Below are 14,285 nucleotides of genomic sequence, written 5' to 3'. Positions count from 1 at the left end.
TGCAAGAAAAAGGCTCCAGAAATAGAATAACTCTATTTCCCCAGGATCAAACCATGGGAGCTTATTGTCTAGTGAAATGCCAGTCAAGATCAAATGGTCAGAAAAAGAAGAAGGCTTGACTGATTGGCACCCAACCCACAATTAGCATAACACTAGGGCTTGTATTAAAGTTGTAAATCTGGGACATCATTCTAGTCCTTACCTCTGAGCATTCCCCTTGTAATGGGTCTATGCAGTAAAAGTCATCAATGCAAAAATGGAACACAACCCATTAAGGTTCTAATCAAAATTACATGAATAGGGGAGGAACAATCACAATCATAAAAAATAGTAATATTTAACATATGAAATAAGACTGTAACACTATAAAGCATCTCAAAATTAATTCACAATACATATATACACTAAACCCTAAGTAAATCACAAAAAGATACTTATCCCTGATAGATCAGAAAAAGCCAAAAAAGGAAAGCTAGTTATGGATCTAACACACTTAGGGATCCAGAGGATTGCGAGGTGACCTGAGTGATCAGCAAATCAGCTGGTAGGACGATGACTTCATTGTTGAGTGACGACTGCTGATTGGCTGGGGAAGGTAGACCCAGACTAAGCTGAAGGCTGCAACTACAGAAAGTTAGTTTGTGAAGGGTGAAAGGTGTAAACCACACCAGAAAGCTTACGGTTAGAGGTTTCTAATCTCCATGGAAAGAAATAAGATCAATTTTACTACATACTTGTACGGGTCATTACTATTGCTGTAAATATCTAAGTTAAGCAAGGGAGAGCTCATGCAAAGGAAACTAAAGACAGGTATAGGCAGAAAAAATGTTAAAGGTTCTCCAGTTCTTAGCCTTGCATGTGTTAGGCCCATATTCCCAAATAGAAAATGCTCGCTTTATCAAAGGCAGTGGTAGAAAATAGTAAGGAAATACATATCTGAAAAGGGTGACTGAATGGAGGTGTCTCCAAACATGTTTTAAGATTATCATGTTTAGAAGAAGTTCTGTAGGAGCCATTGTACTCTGTAATAAATGAGAGCCAATAGTGAATTCAATGGTAGATAAAATGAAAATCTAAATGATTTCTATCTGTTTATATCTAAGAATTCTGATGAAGTTTCTGGGAACTTCTTACGAAACTTTTTCACGGCATACCTTCAATACAATATTACTAAAGACTTGCAAGTTTCAATGTCAATTCTAAATTTGTGTATATACAGCCCCCAGTTTTTTGGTTTTTTTTGTCAAAAACCATCAATTCCAGACCTCAACCATGCTGTAGAACACCTTAAGCACATACTTCAGACCAACTATGAGAACTGCATTCCACTAATCATCTTTATCAAACAGAATAATTATCTAGGCTCGATGATTGCACAAATAAATAGGCACATAGCAGAGGTCAGCACCAACAGTTATGCCAACTGAGAATGGAGGTCTGCCACAGGATCAATTCTGCCAAATCCAGAAAGTAGCATCACTGCATCCAATCCTGTGCAGCAACACAAAAGGAGGCTGGTATTGGGAGGTAGAAGTCCTCACAAATCACACATCTAAGTCCTGGAAAATAACCCTGGACAGTGCACCTAACAACCAATGCCTCACAAAGCAAATCAATGGACACTTCCTCACAGGCACTCTCTTTCTGCATACCTTCTGGTATAGGAAAGAAGCAAAGAACTGCAAACATGGGAAGTGGCCAAACATCTCTAACAGCTGAGGAGCAACATGGCCATACCTCCAGATAATCTCTTATCAGATTCATAAAGGAGTTTACCACTGAACTGAGCTTATCGCTCACCCACATATACAACAAAGTTCTCAGAGAAAGACATGCTCCTTTCCTATGTAACAAGCAAACATCATCCCAATATCTAAGAAATCTTACCCCAACATCTCAAACAAACTCACACCCACCAGCCATACTCCCACTTTTTAGTAAGACCCTTGAAAGCTTTGTAGCACCAATGATCATGTATGACATCTTTCCCTGTATTGGCCTCAGACAACATGATACCATGAAATAATGTTTTACCATGCACTACCTTGTTCGTCTTTTTCATGATATGCACACAGCCCTTGACAAGCCCAGTAATCTATTTTCTTTGTTCATGTACAACTTTTAGAAAGGATTTGACCTTTTAAACCACTCAGTTGTCATTCAGTGACTTTTTTAATTTGGACCGCAATCCAAACATCTCTGCTGGTTCTGCAGCTTCCTTGGTGACTGGTTGCAGACAGTCTGCAGTCCCTCCAGGAAGCTCTGTAAGTGAAGAAGAACAGCATCAAGGTGCTGCGTGTGGACCCATTGCATTTCCTGGTCATGATGAACAGTGCTGTGAGACTCCTACAGACAACTCAAGCATGTTGACAACCTTACTATATATGAGGTATCCCCACATGAAAAAGTAAGCACAAGCATCACCTTGCAACAAGTCACCTAGGAACTCCATACCAGAGTGCTAAGTTTTAAACATCTTTACTCTAGAGAAACCCCAATTCTGCCCGGACTTAGTGCTAACTGAAAACAGCATCCCAGTAGTGAAGAGCTGTAAATTGTTGGGAGTCACAATCACCAACAACCTCTCATGGAAAGACCATGACAACAGCATCACCTCAAGGCCAGTCAAACTTCTTCACACATATACACCTTCAAAAAATTTAATGCACCCCCACAACACATGGTCAATGCATGCTTCACATACATCCCAGCCATCCTGGAATACTGTTCCCAACTCTTCTAAGTTGGCCTCACAATGAAGCAGGTGAACCAAATAAAAAAGATTCAACATCGAGTTATGAAAAGCGCAGTGGGTTGGGACATCAAGATGACTTCAATATGCTTGCTTTAACTATACTGGCCCTGAGGTTTGAAGATCTTAGCATGAAGTTTGGGCATAGCCTACCAACAGTGCCAAGGTATTACAACCTGCTATGATGGTGGCATCAGGTCAGTGTCAGGATGACATGAGGTTCTGATCATATGCGACCCTTCTGCTGTGGTACCATATTCAGAAACTCATGTATTCCATATGATATGTCCCTATTGAATTTACTTCTCTTGTAATGTACATTTCATCAGAAAATCTTATAATTCATGAACTATCTATCTATCCTTTTTTATTTATTTTGCTTTGTCGCTGTCTCCCATGTCAGCGAGGTAGCGCAAGGAAACAGACGAAAGAATGGCCCAACCCGCCCACATACACATGTATATACATACACGTCCACACACGCAAATATACATACCTATACATCTCAATGTACACATATATATACACACACAGACATATACATATATACACATGTACATAATTCATACTGTCTGCCTTTATTTGTTCCCATCGCCACCTCGCCACACATGGAATTACATCCCCCTCCCCCCTCATGTGTGCGAGGTAGCACTAGGAAAAGACACCAAAGGCCCCATTCATTCACACTCAGTCTCTAGCTGTCATGTAATAATGCACCGAAACCACAGCTCCCTTTCCACATCCAGGCCCCACAGAACTTTCCATGGTTTACCCCAGACGCTTCACATGCCCTGGTTCAATCCACTGACAGCACGTCAACCCCGGTATACCACATCGTTCCAATTCACACTATTCCTTGGCCGCCTTTCACCCTCCTGCATGTTCAGGCCCCGATCACTCAAAATTTTTTTCACTCCATCTTTCCACCTCCAATTTGGTCTCCCACTTCTCCTCGTTCCCTCCACCTCTGACACATATATCCTCTTGGTCAATCTTTCCTCACTCATTCTCTCCATGTGACCAAACCATTTCAAAACACCCTCTTCTGCTCTCTCAACCACACTCTTTTTATTTCCACACATCTCTCTTACCCTATTATTACTTACTCGATCAAACCACCTCACACTACATATTGTCCTCAAATATCTCATTTCCAGCACATCCACCCTCCTCCGCACAACTCTATCCATAGCCCATGCCTCGCAACCATACAACATTGTTGGAACCACTATTCCTTCAAACATACCCATTTTTGCTTTCCGAGATAATGTTCTCGACTTCCAAACATTCTTCAAGGCTCCCAGAATTTTCGCCCCCTCCCCCACCCTATGATTCCCTTCTGCTTCCATGGTTCCATCCGCTGCCAGATCCACTCCCAGATATCTAAAACACTTTACTTCCTCCAGTTTTTCTCCATTCAAACTTACCTCCCAATTGACCTGACCCTCAACCCTACTGTACCTAATAACCTTGCTCTTATTCACATTTACTCTTAACTTTCTTCTTTCACACACTTTACCAAACTCAGTCACCAGCTTCTGCAGTTTTTTACATGAATCAGCCACCAGCGCTGTATCATCAGCGAACAACAACTGACTCACTTCCCAAGCTCTCTTATCCACTACAGACTGCATACTTGCCCCTCTTTCCAAAACTCTTGCATTCACCTCCCTAACAACCCCATCCATAAACAAATTAAACACCCATGGAGACATCACACACCCCTGCCGCAAACCTACATTCACTGAGAACCAATCACTTTCCTCTCTTCCCACACGTACACATGCCTTACATCCTCGATAAAAACTTTTCACTGCTTCTAACAGCTTGCCTCACACACCATATATTCTTAAAACCTTCCACAGAGCATCTCTATCAACTCTATCATATGCCTTCTCCAGATCCATAAATGCTACATACAAATCCATTTGTTTTTCTAAGTATTTCTCACATACATTCTTCAAAGCAAACACCTGATCCACACATCCTCTACCACTTCTGAAACCACACTGCTCTTCCCCAATCTGATGCTCTGTACATGCCTTCACCCTCTCAATCAATACCCTCCCATATGATTTACCAGGAATACTCAACAAACTTATACCTCTGTAATCTGAGCACTCACTCTTATCCCCTTTGCCTTTGTACAATGGCACTATGCAAGCATTCCGCCAATCCTCAGGTACCTCACCATGAATCATATATACATTAAATAACCTTACCAACCAGTCAACAACACAGTCACCCCTTTTTTAATAAATTCCACTGCAATACCATCCAAACCTGCTGCTTTGCCGGCTTTCATCTTCCGTAAAGCTTTTACTACCTCTTCTCTATTTACCAAATCATTTTCCCTAACTCTCACTTTGCAAACCACCTCGACCAAAACACCCTATATCTGCCACTCTATCATCAAACACATTCAACAAACCTTCAAAATACTCACTCCATCTCCTTCTCACATCACCACTACTTGTTATCATCTCCCCATTAGCCCCCTTCACTGAAGTTCCCATTTGCTCCCTTGTCTTACGCACTTTATTTACCTCCTTCCAAAACATCTTTTTATTCTCCCTGAAATTTAATGATACTCTCTCACCCCAACTCTCATTTGCCCTCCTTTTTCACCTCTTGCACCTTTCTCTTAACCTCCTGCCTCTTTCTTTTATACCTCTCCCACTCATTTGCATTTTTTCCCTGCAAAAATCGTCCAAATGCCTCTCTCTTCTCTTTCACTAATAATCTTACTTCTTCATCCCACCACTCACTACCCTTTCTAATCAACCCACCTCCCACGCTTCTCATGCCACAAGCATCCTTTGCACAAGCCATCACTGCTTCCCTAAATACATACTATCTATCTATCTATCAATATTTCTAACGCCTGTCCCCTTTGGGGGTGGTTACAACAAAAGTCTCCATGACTGTTAAACTCCAGTGCTGCTTCTTAGCCTTTAGTGCCTCACCCTTAAAAGGCCACTGGCAGATGGCAACTCTAGTCAGTGTTTTCAAAGGCTCCTACCTAATGTTTCTACCAACTATTTCTACCTAATATGTTTACCAAATATTCCTGCCTACAGTTACAACCTACTACTTCTATCTAATGCATCCAGCTAATGCTTCTACCTACTATTTCTACCTAATGTTTCTACCCAAAGCTCCTATCTAATGTTCCTACCTACTACTCTACTACTATCTATTGCTCCTACCATTATGTATAAAGGCAGGGCTAGTGCAAAAAGCTTACGACAGGAAAGTCTAGAGTAGCAAAGAATGAGTTGTGTGAGTTAAAAGTTGTCCTCTTATTTGGGACAAGGAGAGAATGCATGCATGAGGATAGAATACCTGTATCCCACATTTGGGTGAGGCAGAAAAAAATGACAGCTACCTGGGTCAAGGGACTGCAGCTTGACAACCACTTTAGTGCTTGCTCGCTTTGCAAGCATCACTAACCCTCCCAAAATCCAGGTGGGTAGTACTGGTAATATACCTCCTTAGTCAGTAACTGCCAACCAACTACTACACAGGAGTTTAATCTTTTAACGTATTATTTAGTGGAGAATTTCACCTCTGACATGTTTTTGTAGTGGTATACTCTCTTATCAAAAGTCATATGAACGTCTTATGTCCCTGTGTGCAGCCATGTTAGTTTACCAACAAACAGCTATGTTTGTCTCCCTGTCTATGCTTCTGCAGTATCAATCAAGCCACCAGTGATAGCCAATGTAAAACTAATTATCATCCTAAACAACCTATCACCTGCCAATTTTTTTTTTCTTAACCATGCCATCCGAAAAGACTTTCATTCGTGCGCCTTTTTAATGGTTTCTTCACGTCATACATCCTCTCATAAATTCATTCTCTACTCTATTTATCCTCCTAATTCTATTTTACTATGCAAGTTTTCTATCTCTCCTACTCTCATCTTTGACCAGTCATGACCAGTCAAAGCCAAAAATCAGAGAAGGGACAAGTACTCCTTTAAGCAAGTTTCTGGCTCACTCTTCAATCAAAATTCTTAATTCACTAAAGCTTCCAAAGCATTTCCTAAGTTACATTTACATAAACTTTTATGCCCATCAACATCATAACTCCCTGATAGCTGAAAGATAAAAAACTACGAACAATGATGGATAAAATCTCATACTTTGGATGAATGGTCACAACTGTTTTAGCTGTGTCAAACCTGTCTATCTGAGTACAACTGTAACTGGGTCATGGCAAAGATGAGTTACTCGGTAAAATAGTGATGTGTATGGGAAGAAGGGAATAAACTGAATAACATGATGAAGTATATGGAAGTATGTCGTAATCGCAACAACAGTATCTCTGTAACTACTTCTGTCAAATCATTCTCAAAGTCCTTACCTGACAAAGTAGTCTGGGTGTCCAAGGAAGTCAGCAAACATTTCAAGAAGAGAACGACGCTCCAGAATGAACGTCGGTAAAGTGACACGGGTGAGGTCCATTCCAAGACGCAACTGGGAGATAATATGCATGATTACTGACCGCTGGCCATCACCAACTTCACCCAGCTCATTATCACCTCCTGGCCATTCATCATCACTGACCTCAGACTCATTTTCACCTGAACCTGTTTGGTGTTAGAAAGTCCCATTTGTGAAATTGAAAACAACATGAAAACAACAATCAAGAATTGAATAAACTAAGTAATGAATTCAATGACATTGAATGACAATCTCAGTAACTGATGGACATTCTCATCTACAACACAGCTCTTTTACCAAATGCCATAATTTTCATATGAGAATTTCTAAAATCTATGAAAAAGCTTTAGTACATCTTCATCAACAAACCTCATTGAAAATGAAAGTATCAAGAAATACTGACTAGTACCTCCTGTGTTACAGCTGAACCAAAAGGAATCATAAACGATTTCTAATTTCATAAATCAAATGCAGAAGGACCTTTGCCACATAATCAGAAAACATATACAGTAAAGTGCTTTCAAGAAAATTGAAACTATCTATAAATCTATTTGCAGTTTGGTTTCTTATTATCATTATCTGAAAATCGAAGATGGTAGAAACACGATCTTAAAACAAACGATTTGCTAATCGTGGCAACAATCCATCAGCAAAACTTGAATAATTTGATTATAAGCAAAAGACCTTAACACATTAAAGTGGAAAGACATGTAACTTTTGAAGTATGGAAAACAATTCCTTTACTATGGGTAGCACCCTATGAGCATCTGAGAAACAGCAGTTGTTCATGGGAGAGCATAGGCTACATCATAATTTTACTCATAAAATAGCATGTGTTCATGGGGAGTTAGCCTCTTTGAACTCAGTAACCCAAATAGGTCTATGTTATCACTGCATGGGGATGAAATGGTGCCTTGCAGCCAGCAAACTTCATCACTTACTAACCATTGGAATCTGTTAGTCAGGACATAATCTTCCCTTCATACGGCTAATCACTACAAGAAAATCTCAATTATGTCCACACCAGCAATATGCTAGAAATTACCAGTATACAGCAAAGCTTAAACAACCAAACTGCCATTGGAGTTCCATTAGCAACAATTCCATGGAGGATCATAAGGAGTACACATGCAGAGAGAACCTCCTGCTCAGTTTTCCCTGGATACCTCAGAAAAAAACTCCAAGCAATGAAATCTTAAGACCTCATGGTGTATCTCTGCCTTTATCACCAATACAATAGGGATATGAGATGATTTTGAGTGCAACCTGAGTTGACACATCAGAATATGGAATAAATGGAAAAAAAGAGTGACATGAACAATCAATGAACAATCCTGTCGAGAAAAGAGTTCTCGATCCGTTAAATTAGTTTCCCAATCTCTTGCAACACAGTTCTACATGTTTCATTTATGAGCATCAGTATCCAAAAACATTGTATAGCACAGTCACTTAAGAAATCTTTAACATCTTCCACAAAGGAAAATAAAAACATTAGGAAGCATGAGATAACACAAAACACATATAAAAAACATCAGACTGGGTGGCCTAACAATCACAACAAATGTTCATGGTTGCCAGCACTCTGAAAAAAATCCAAAAACAAAATCTCTACAATGTTCATAGTAAAAATTAAAGAGTTTAATAAAGACCACTTAACCAGAACAAGGAACTCATGACCACTTCAGCAGCCTAACTGATTAGGTGCACCGTTAAATGCTTAGAATTTCTGAAATGAAACAAACAACTGAAAATGGATAAGATACACCATCTTCGAAGTCTAGCAGCTGGAATATTTGACTGCTGAATGTGCTTGCCATGTTTTTTTGCTGTAACTACCTAATTGTAATCATCTATTTGTACAGTTAGACTGGCACAGCAAAAAAATCTGAGGAAGAGTGGTGGGGATGGCTGAATTCTTGGTTTATCATGAATCAGAAATTTTACACCATTCTTTAATCAATTTAGTTCAAATCTCATGGTAATAACACTTAAGTAATAAATCTCCATAAACTTTTATCTTATTCATAATACTTTATGTAATAAATCTGCATAAGTTTCTATCTCTCAAATGTAAAGTATCAATTCACTGTCTGCGGTATAAATACTATATTCTCACAATTTAATACGAGAGATACTTTTCAGATGTGTTACCTGCTCGTGATGACTGAGCTGGTGGAGGAGTGGGAGTAGATGTGGGTGTCACCGATGTAACAGAAGAAGAACATGAACTAACTGTGCCTTGGCCATCCCCTGACTCTTTACACACAGCAGCAGAAGAGGTGTGAGGTACTGATGGTTGCCCAATGAGGCTGGATGGAGGGGTTCTACTGATGCCCTGGGTAGTGCCAGGAGTTGGAGAATGTGGGGCTGTACGCACTCTTTGAGAAGGTGATGAGGAGCGCATAGAAGGGGATCCAAGGCGAGTGCTGCAAGTATAAATCTTGTGTATAATATGTAACAGCTTCATCAAGCAACATAATATGAAATAGCAATCAAATTTTCTTTTTCTGGCATAACAGATTAACAATGATGGATGAACATATGTTCAGTGCAGGACATACCAATTTATAAAAACTGAGAGAAAACCATAGAACAAATCTTAAGATCTTCAGATCAGAGTGACATCACACTTGTAGGAAAAATATACACAAATATTTTTGCAATAACACTTTCAATCACCTTACATAACACTCTTTTTCAAGCTCACTAAATTATACAGTTACTATGTCAACACTGACCGGGACACTGGTGAATATTAAACCTTTTCTAAGTATGAACTCAGCACTGGCACTTGAGACACCTAATTGCAATGCAAATTAGTTAATTATTTTTACTTCCAAGCAAGTTGTTAGAAGCAGTGAAAAGTTTTTATCGAGGATGTAAGGCATGTGTACGTGTAGGAAGAGAGGAAAGTGATTGGTTCTCAGTGAATGTAGGTTTGCGGCAGGGGTGTGTGATGTCTCCATGGTTGTTTAATTTGTTTATGGATGGGGTTGTTAGGGAGGTAAATGCAAGAGTTTTGGAAAGAGGGGCAAGTATGAAGTCTGTTGGGGATGAGAGAGCTTGGGAAGTGAGTCAGTTGTTGTTCACTGATGATACAGTGCTGGTGGCTGATTCATGTGAGAAACTGCAGAAGCTGGTGACTGAGTTTGGTAAAGTGTGTGAAAGAAGAAAGTTAAGAGTAAATGTGAATAAGAGCAAGGTTATTAGGTACAGTAGGGTTGAGGGTCAAGTCAATTGGGAGTTAAGTTTGAATGGAGAAAAACTGGAGGAAGTAAAGTGTTTTAGATATCTGGGAGTGGATCTGGCAGCGGATGGAACCATGGAAGCGGAAGTGGATCATAGGGTGGGGGAGGGGGTGAAAATTCTGGGAGCCTTGAAGAATGTGTGGAAGTCGAGAACATCATCTCGGAAAGCAAAAATGGGTATGTTTGAAGGAATAGTGGTTCCAACAATGTTGTATGGTTGCGAGGCGTGGGCTATGGATAGAGTTGTGCGCAGGAGGATGGATGTGCTGGAAATGAGATGTTTGAGGACATTGTGTGGTGTGAGGTGGTTTGATCGAGTAAGTAACGTAAAGGTAAGAGAGATGTGTGGAAATAAAAAGAGCGTGGTTGAGAGAGCAGAAGAGGGTGTTTTGAAGTGGTTTGGGCACATGGAGAGAATGAGTGAGGAAAGATTGACCAAGAGGATATATGTGTCGGAGGTGGAGGGAACGAGGAGAAGTGGGAGACCAAATTGGAGGTGGAAAGATGGAGTGAAAAAGATTTTGTGTGATCGGGGCCTGAACATGCAGGAGGGTGAAAGGAGGGCAAGGAATAGAGTGAATTGGATCGATGTGGTATACCGGGGTTGACGTGCTGTCAGTGGATTGAATCAGGGCATGTGAAGCGTCTGGGGTAAACCATGGAAAGCTGTGTAGGTATGTATATTTGCGTGTGTGGACGTGTGTATATACACGTGTATGGGGGTGGGTTGGGCCATTTCTTTCGTCTGTTTCCTTGCGCCTCCTCGCAAACGTGGGAGACAGCAGCAAAAAAAAAAAAAAACTTCCAAGCTAATTTCTGATGACCAGATGAGTACCTTTTCCCATAAATCCAATCTCTACACCATTATAATCCTGTTATCATGCATTATTCCAGATCAATGGCTAACTATTCCAAAATGTCCAAGAAGGAAGGTGTAATACAACACTAGTACCCACTTAAAAAAAAAGATGTACAATGATAAATAAGTATTATGAATTAATTTAGACAGGACGTGATGTGTTTCCACTATCAAATAAGAACTAAGGCTTCATGATGTAATAATACAATAAAAAAACGATATAATATGAAAAGGTAATGATATAAGTGCATAACAACACTCATACCTATTGCACATACCTAACACCTCTAACAGCTGGACATGAACCACTGCTCATATAGTGAAAGATAGATATGCTACCAGCAATGCCACCAAGCGACAAAGAGAAGCTAGCTTTTTCGATTAATAGAATACCCATCCACCATTTTCAGTATCGTGGGTCTCAAATGGAACCACTCCCTACAACCATGACCCAGAATCAACATTATACCAAGCTCACTGACATGCAAGGAGAACATAAAATATATGAATCAGAATGTGCACATCCATAAACCACACAAAGTAAGGATACAGATACAAAAAAAAAAAAAATGGATCAGCAGAAGAAAAAGAACAATTCCAAATGCTAAGTAATCTTTGACTCATTCAACCTTGTACAGGCGAGTCATAAAGCTGACAAAGGGGAACAACATGATAGACCTTATCTTTAAAAATGACATGGCACTATTGCCAGATACAGAAGTGAATGATACAAGCTTGTTGGATCACAATATTATAGGCATAACTACAGCATACCATGTTTTGAAATTTTCATACATGTATGCCATTCTTGTGTTAGTGAGGCAGTGCTAGGAACAGATAAAGAAATGGCCTCATTTGTTCATATCCACTCTAACTGTAATGTATAAATGCATCAAAAATACATGGAAATATCTAATTGTGAATGTAATACGGGAACCAAAGATGAAAATAGTTTGAATGACATGAATTTTGACCACAACAAAATTGACTGAAGAATGATCAGTGAATAGATTTTAAGTGCAACCTGGAGTGAGACCTTCACAGACAATAACATGGAGGCAAACACAAAAATATTCTACAAGAAAACATGACAATAAATCAGTGGACTAATACTGACCAAAAAGAAAAACACAGTAGTGCAGAATGGAAGAGAAGAAGAGACAGAAAACAGGATGAATCAAAAAGCATGCAAAAAGGAAAAATTAGCAATAAGTGGGAAGAGAATAAAAAAGCTTGACGAGAAAATAAAGAACACTAGGAAGAAAATAATGAAATCCCATAAAAAAGAATGTAGAAAGAATAAAGAAAGTTAACAAAACATGGACATGAAACCAAAGTTATAATTCTTGTAGAAAAAGCAAGGGAAGGAGACCTGTGTGAAGAAGTATCAGGAGAGACTGTGTACAGAATGGAAAAAGGTGAGAACAATGGAAGTAAGGGGAGTGGGAGAGGAATGGGATGTATTTAGGGAATCAGTGATGGATTGCGCAAAAGATGCTTGTGGCATGAGAAGAGTGGGAGGTGGGCTGTTTAGAAAGGGTAGTGAGTGGTGGGATGAAGAAGTAAGAGTATTAGTGAAAGAGAAGAGAGAGGCATTTGGACGATTTTTGCAGGGAAAAAATGCAATTGAGTGGGAGAAGTATAAAAGAAAGAGACAGGAGGTCAAGAGAAAGGTGCAAGAGGTGAAAAAAAGGGCAAATGAGAGTTGGGGTGAGAGACTATCAGTAAATTTTAGGGAGAATAAAAAGATGTTCTGGAAGGAGGTAAATAGGGTGCGTAAGACAAGGGAGCAAATCGGAACTTCAGTGAAGGGCGTAAATGGGGAGGTGATAACAAGTAGTGGTGATGTGAGAAGGAGATGGAATGAGTATTTTGAAGGTTTGTTGAATGTGTCTGATGACAGAGTAGCAGATATAGGGTGTTTGGGTCGAGGTGGTGTGCAAAGTGAGAGGGTTAGGGAAAATGATTTGGTAAACAGAGAAGAGGTAGTAAAAGCTTTGCGGAAGATGAAAGCCGGCAAGGCAGCAGGTTTGGATGGTATTGCAGTGGAATTTATTAAAAAAGGGGGTGACTGTATTGTTGACTGGTTGGTAAGGTTATTTAATGTATGTATGACTCATGGTGAGGTGCCTGAGGATTGGCGGAATGCGTGCATAGTGCCATTGTACAAAGGCAAAGGGGATAAGAGTGAGTGCTCAAATTACAGAGGTATAAGTTTGTTGAGTATTCCTGGTAAATTATATGGGAGGGTATTGATTGAAAGGGTGAAGGCATGTACAGAGCATCAGATTGGGGAAGAGCAGTGTGGTTTCAGAAGTGGTAGAGGATGTGTGGATCAGGTGTTTGCTTTGAAGAATGTATGTGAGAAATACTTAGAAAAGCAAATGGATTTGTATGTAGCATTTATGGATCTGGAGAAGGCATATGATAGAGTTGATAGAGATGCTCTGTGGAAGGTATTAAGAATATATGGTGTGGGAGGCAAGTTGTTAGAAGCAGTGAAAAGTTTTTATCGAGGATGTAAGGCATGTGTACGTGTAGGAAGAGAGGAAAGTGATTGGTTCTCAGTGAATGTAGGTTTGCGGCAGGGGTGTGTGATGTCTCCATGGTTGTTTAATTTGTTTATGGATGGGGTTGTTAGGGAGGTAAATGCAAGAGTCTTGGAAAGAGGGGCAAGTATGAAGTCTGTTGGGGATGAGAGAGCTTGGGAAGTGAGTCAGTTGTTGTTCGCTGATGATACAGCGCTGGTGGCGGATTCATGTGAGAAACTGCAGAAGCTGGTGACGGAGTTTGGTAAAGTGTGTGGAAGAAGAAAGTTAAGAGTAAATGTGAATAAGAGCAAGGTTATTAGGTACAGTAGGGTTGAGGGTCAAGTCAATTGGGAGGTGAGTTTGAATGGTGAAAAACTGGAGGAAGTGAAGTGTTTTAGATATCTGGGAGTGGATCTGTCAGCGGATGGAACCATGGAAGCGGAAGTG

General features: G+C 40.0%; 1 protein-coding gene across 3 annotated transcripts in view; it reads right to left on the bottom strand.

Moving 5' to 3' along the window:
• The window catches only part of LOC139758441 (oxysterol-binding protein-related protein 11-like), a 94,556-nt gene that overhangs the window by 18,467 nt on the left and 61,804 nt on the right, over positions 1-14,285 (bottom strand). For all 3 annotated transcript variants that reach the window (XM_071679862.1, XM_071679859.1, XM_071679860.1), the window contains 2 exons: positions 9,352-9,626; positions 7,121-7,346 (listed from right to left, as the gene is read on the bottom strand). In XM_071679862.1, the coding sequence (XP_071535963.1) occupies positions 7,121-7,346; positions 9,352-9,626 (501 nt within the window). The remainder of the gene's footprint in view (positions 1-7,120; positions 7,347-9,351; positions 9,627-14,285) is intronic.

The sequence above is a fragment of the Panulirus ornatus genome, chromosome 30 (genome assembly GCF_036320965.1).
Source record: "Panulirus ornatus isolate Po-2019 chromosome 30, ASM3632096v1, whole genome shotgun sequence".
NCBI lineage: Eukaryota > Metazoa > Arthropoda > Malacostraca > Decapoda > Palinuridae > Panulirus > Panulirus ornatus.
The sequence above is the reverse complement of the archived record's forward strand: the minus strand, read 5'-3'. Positions and strand labels throughout refer to the sequence as shown.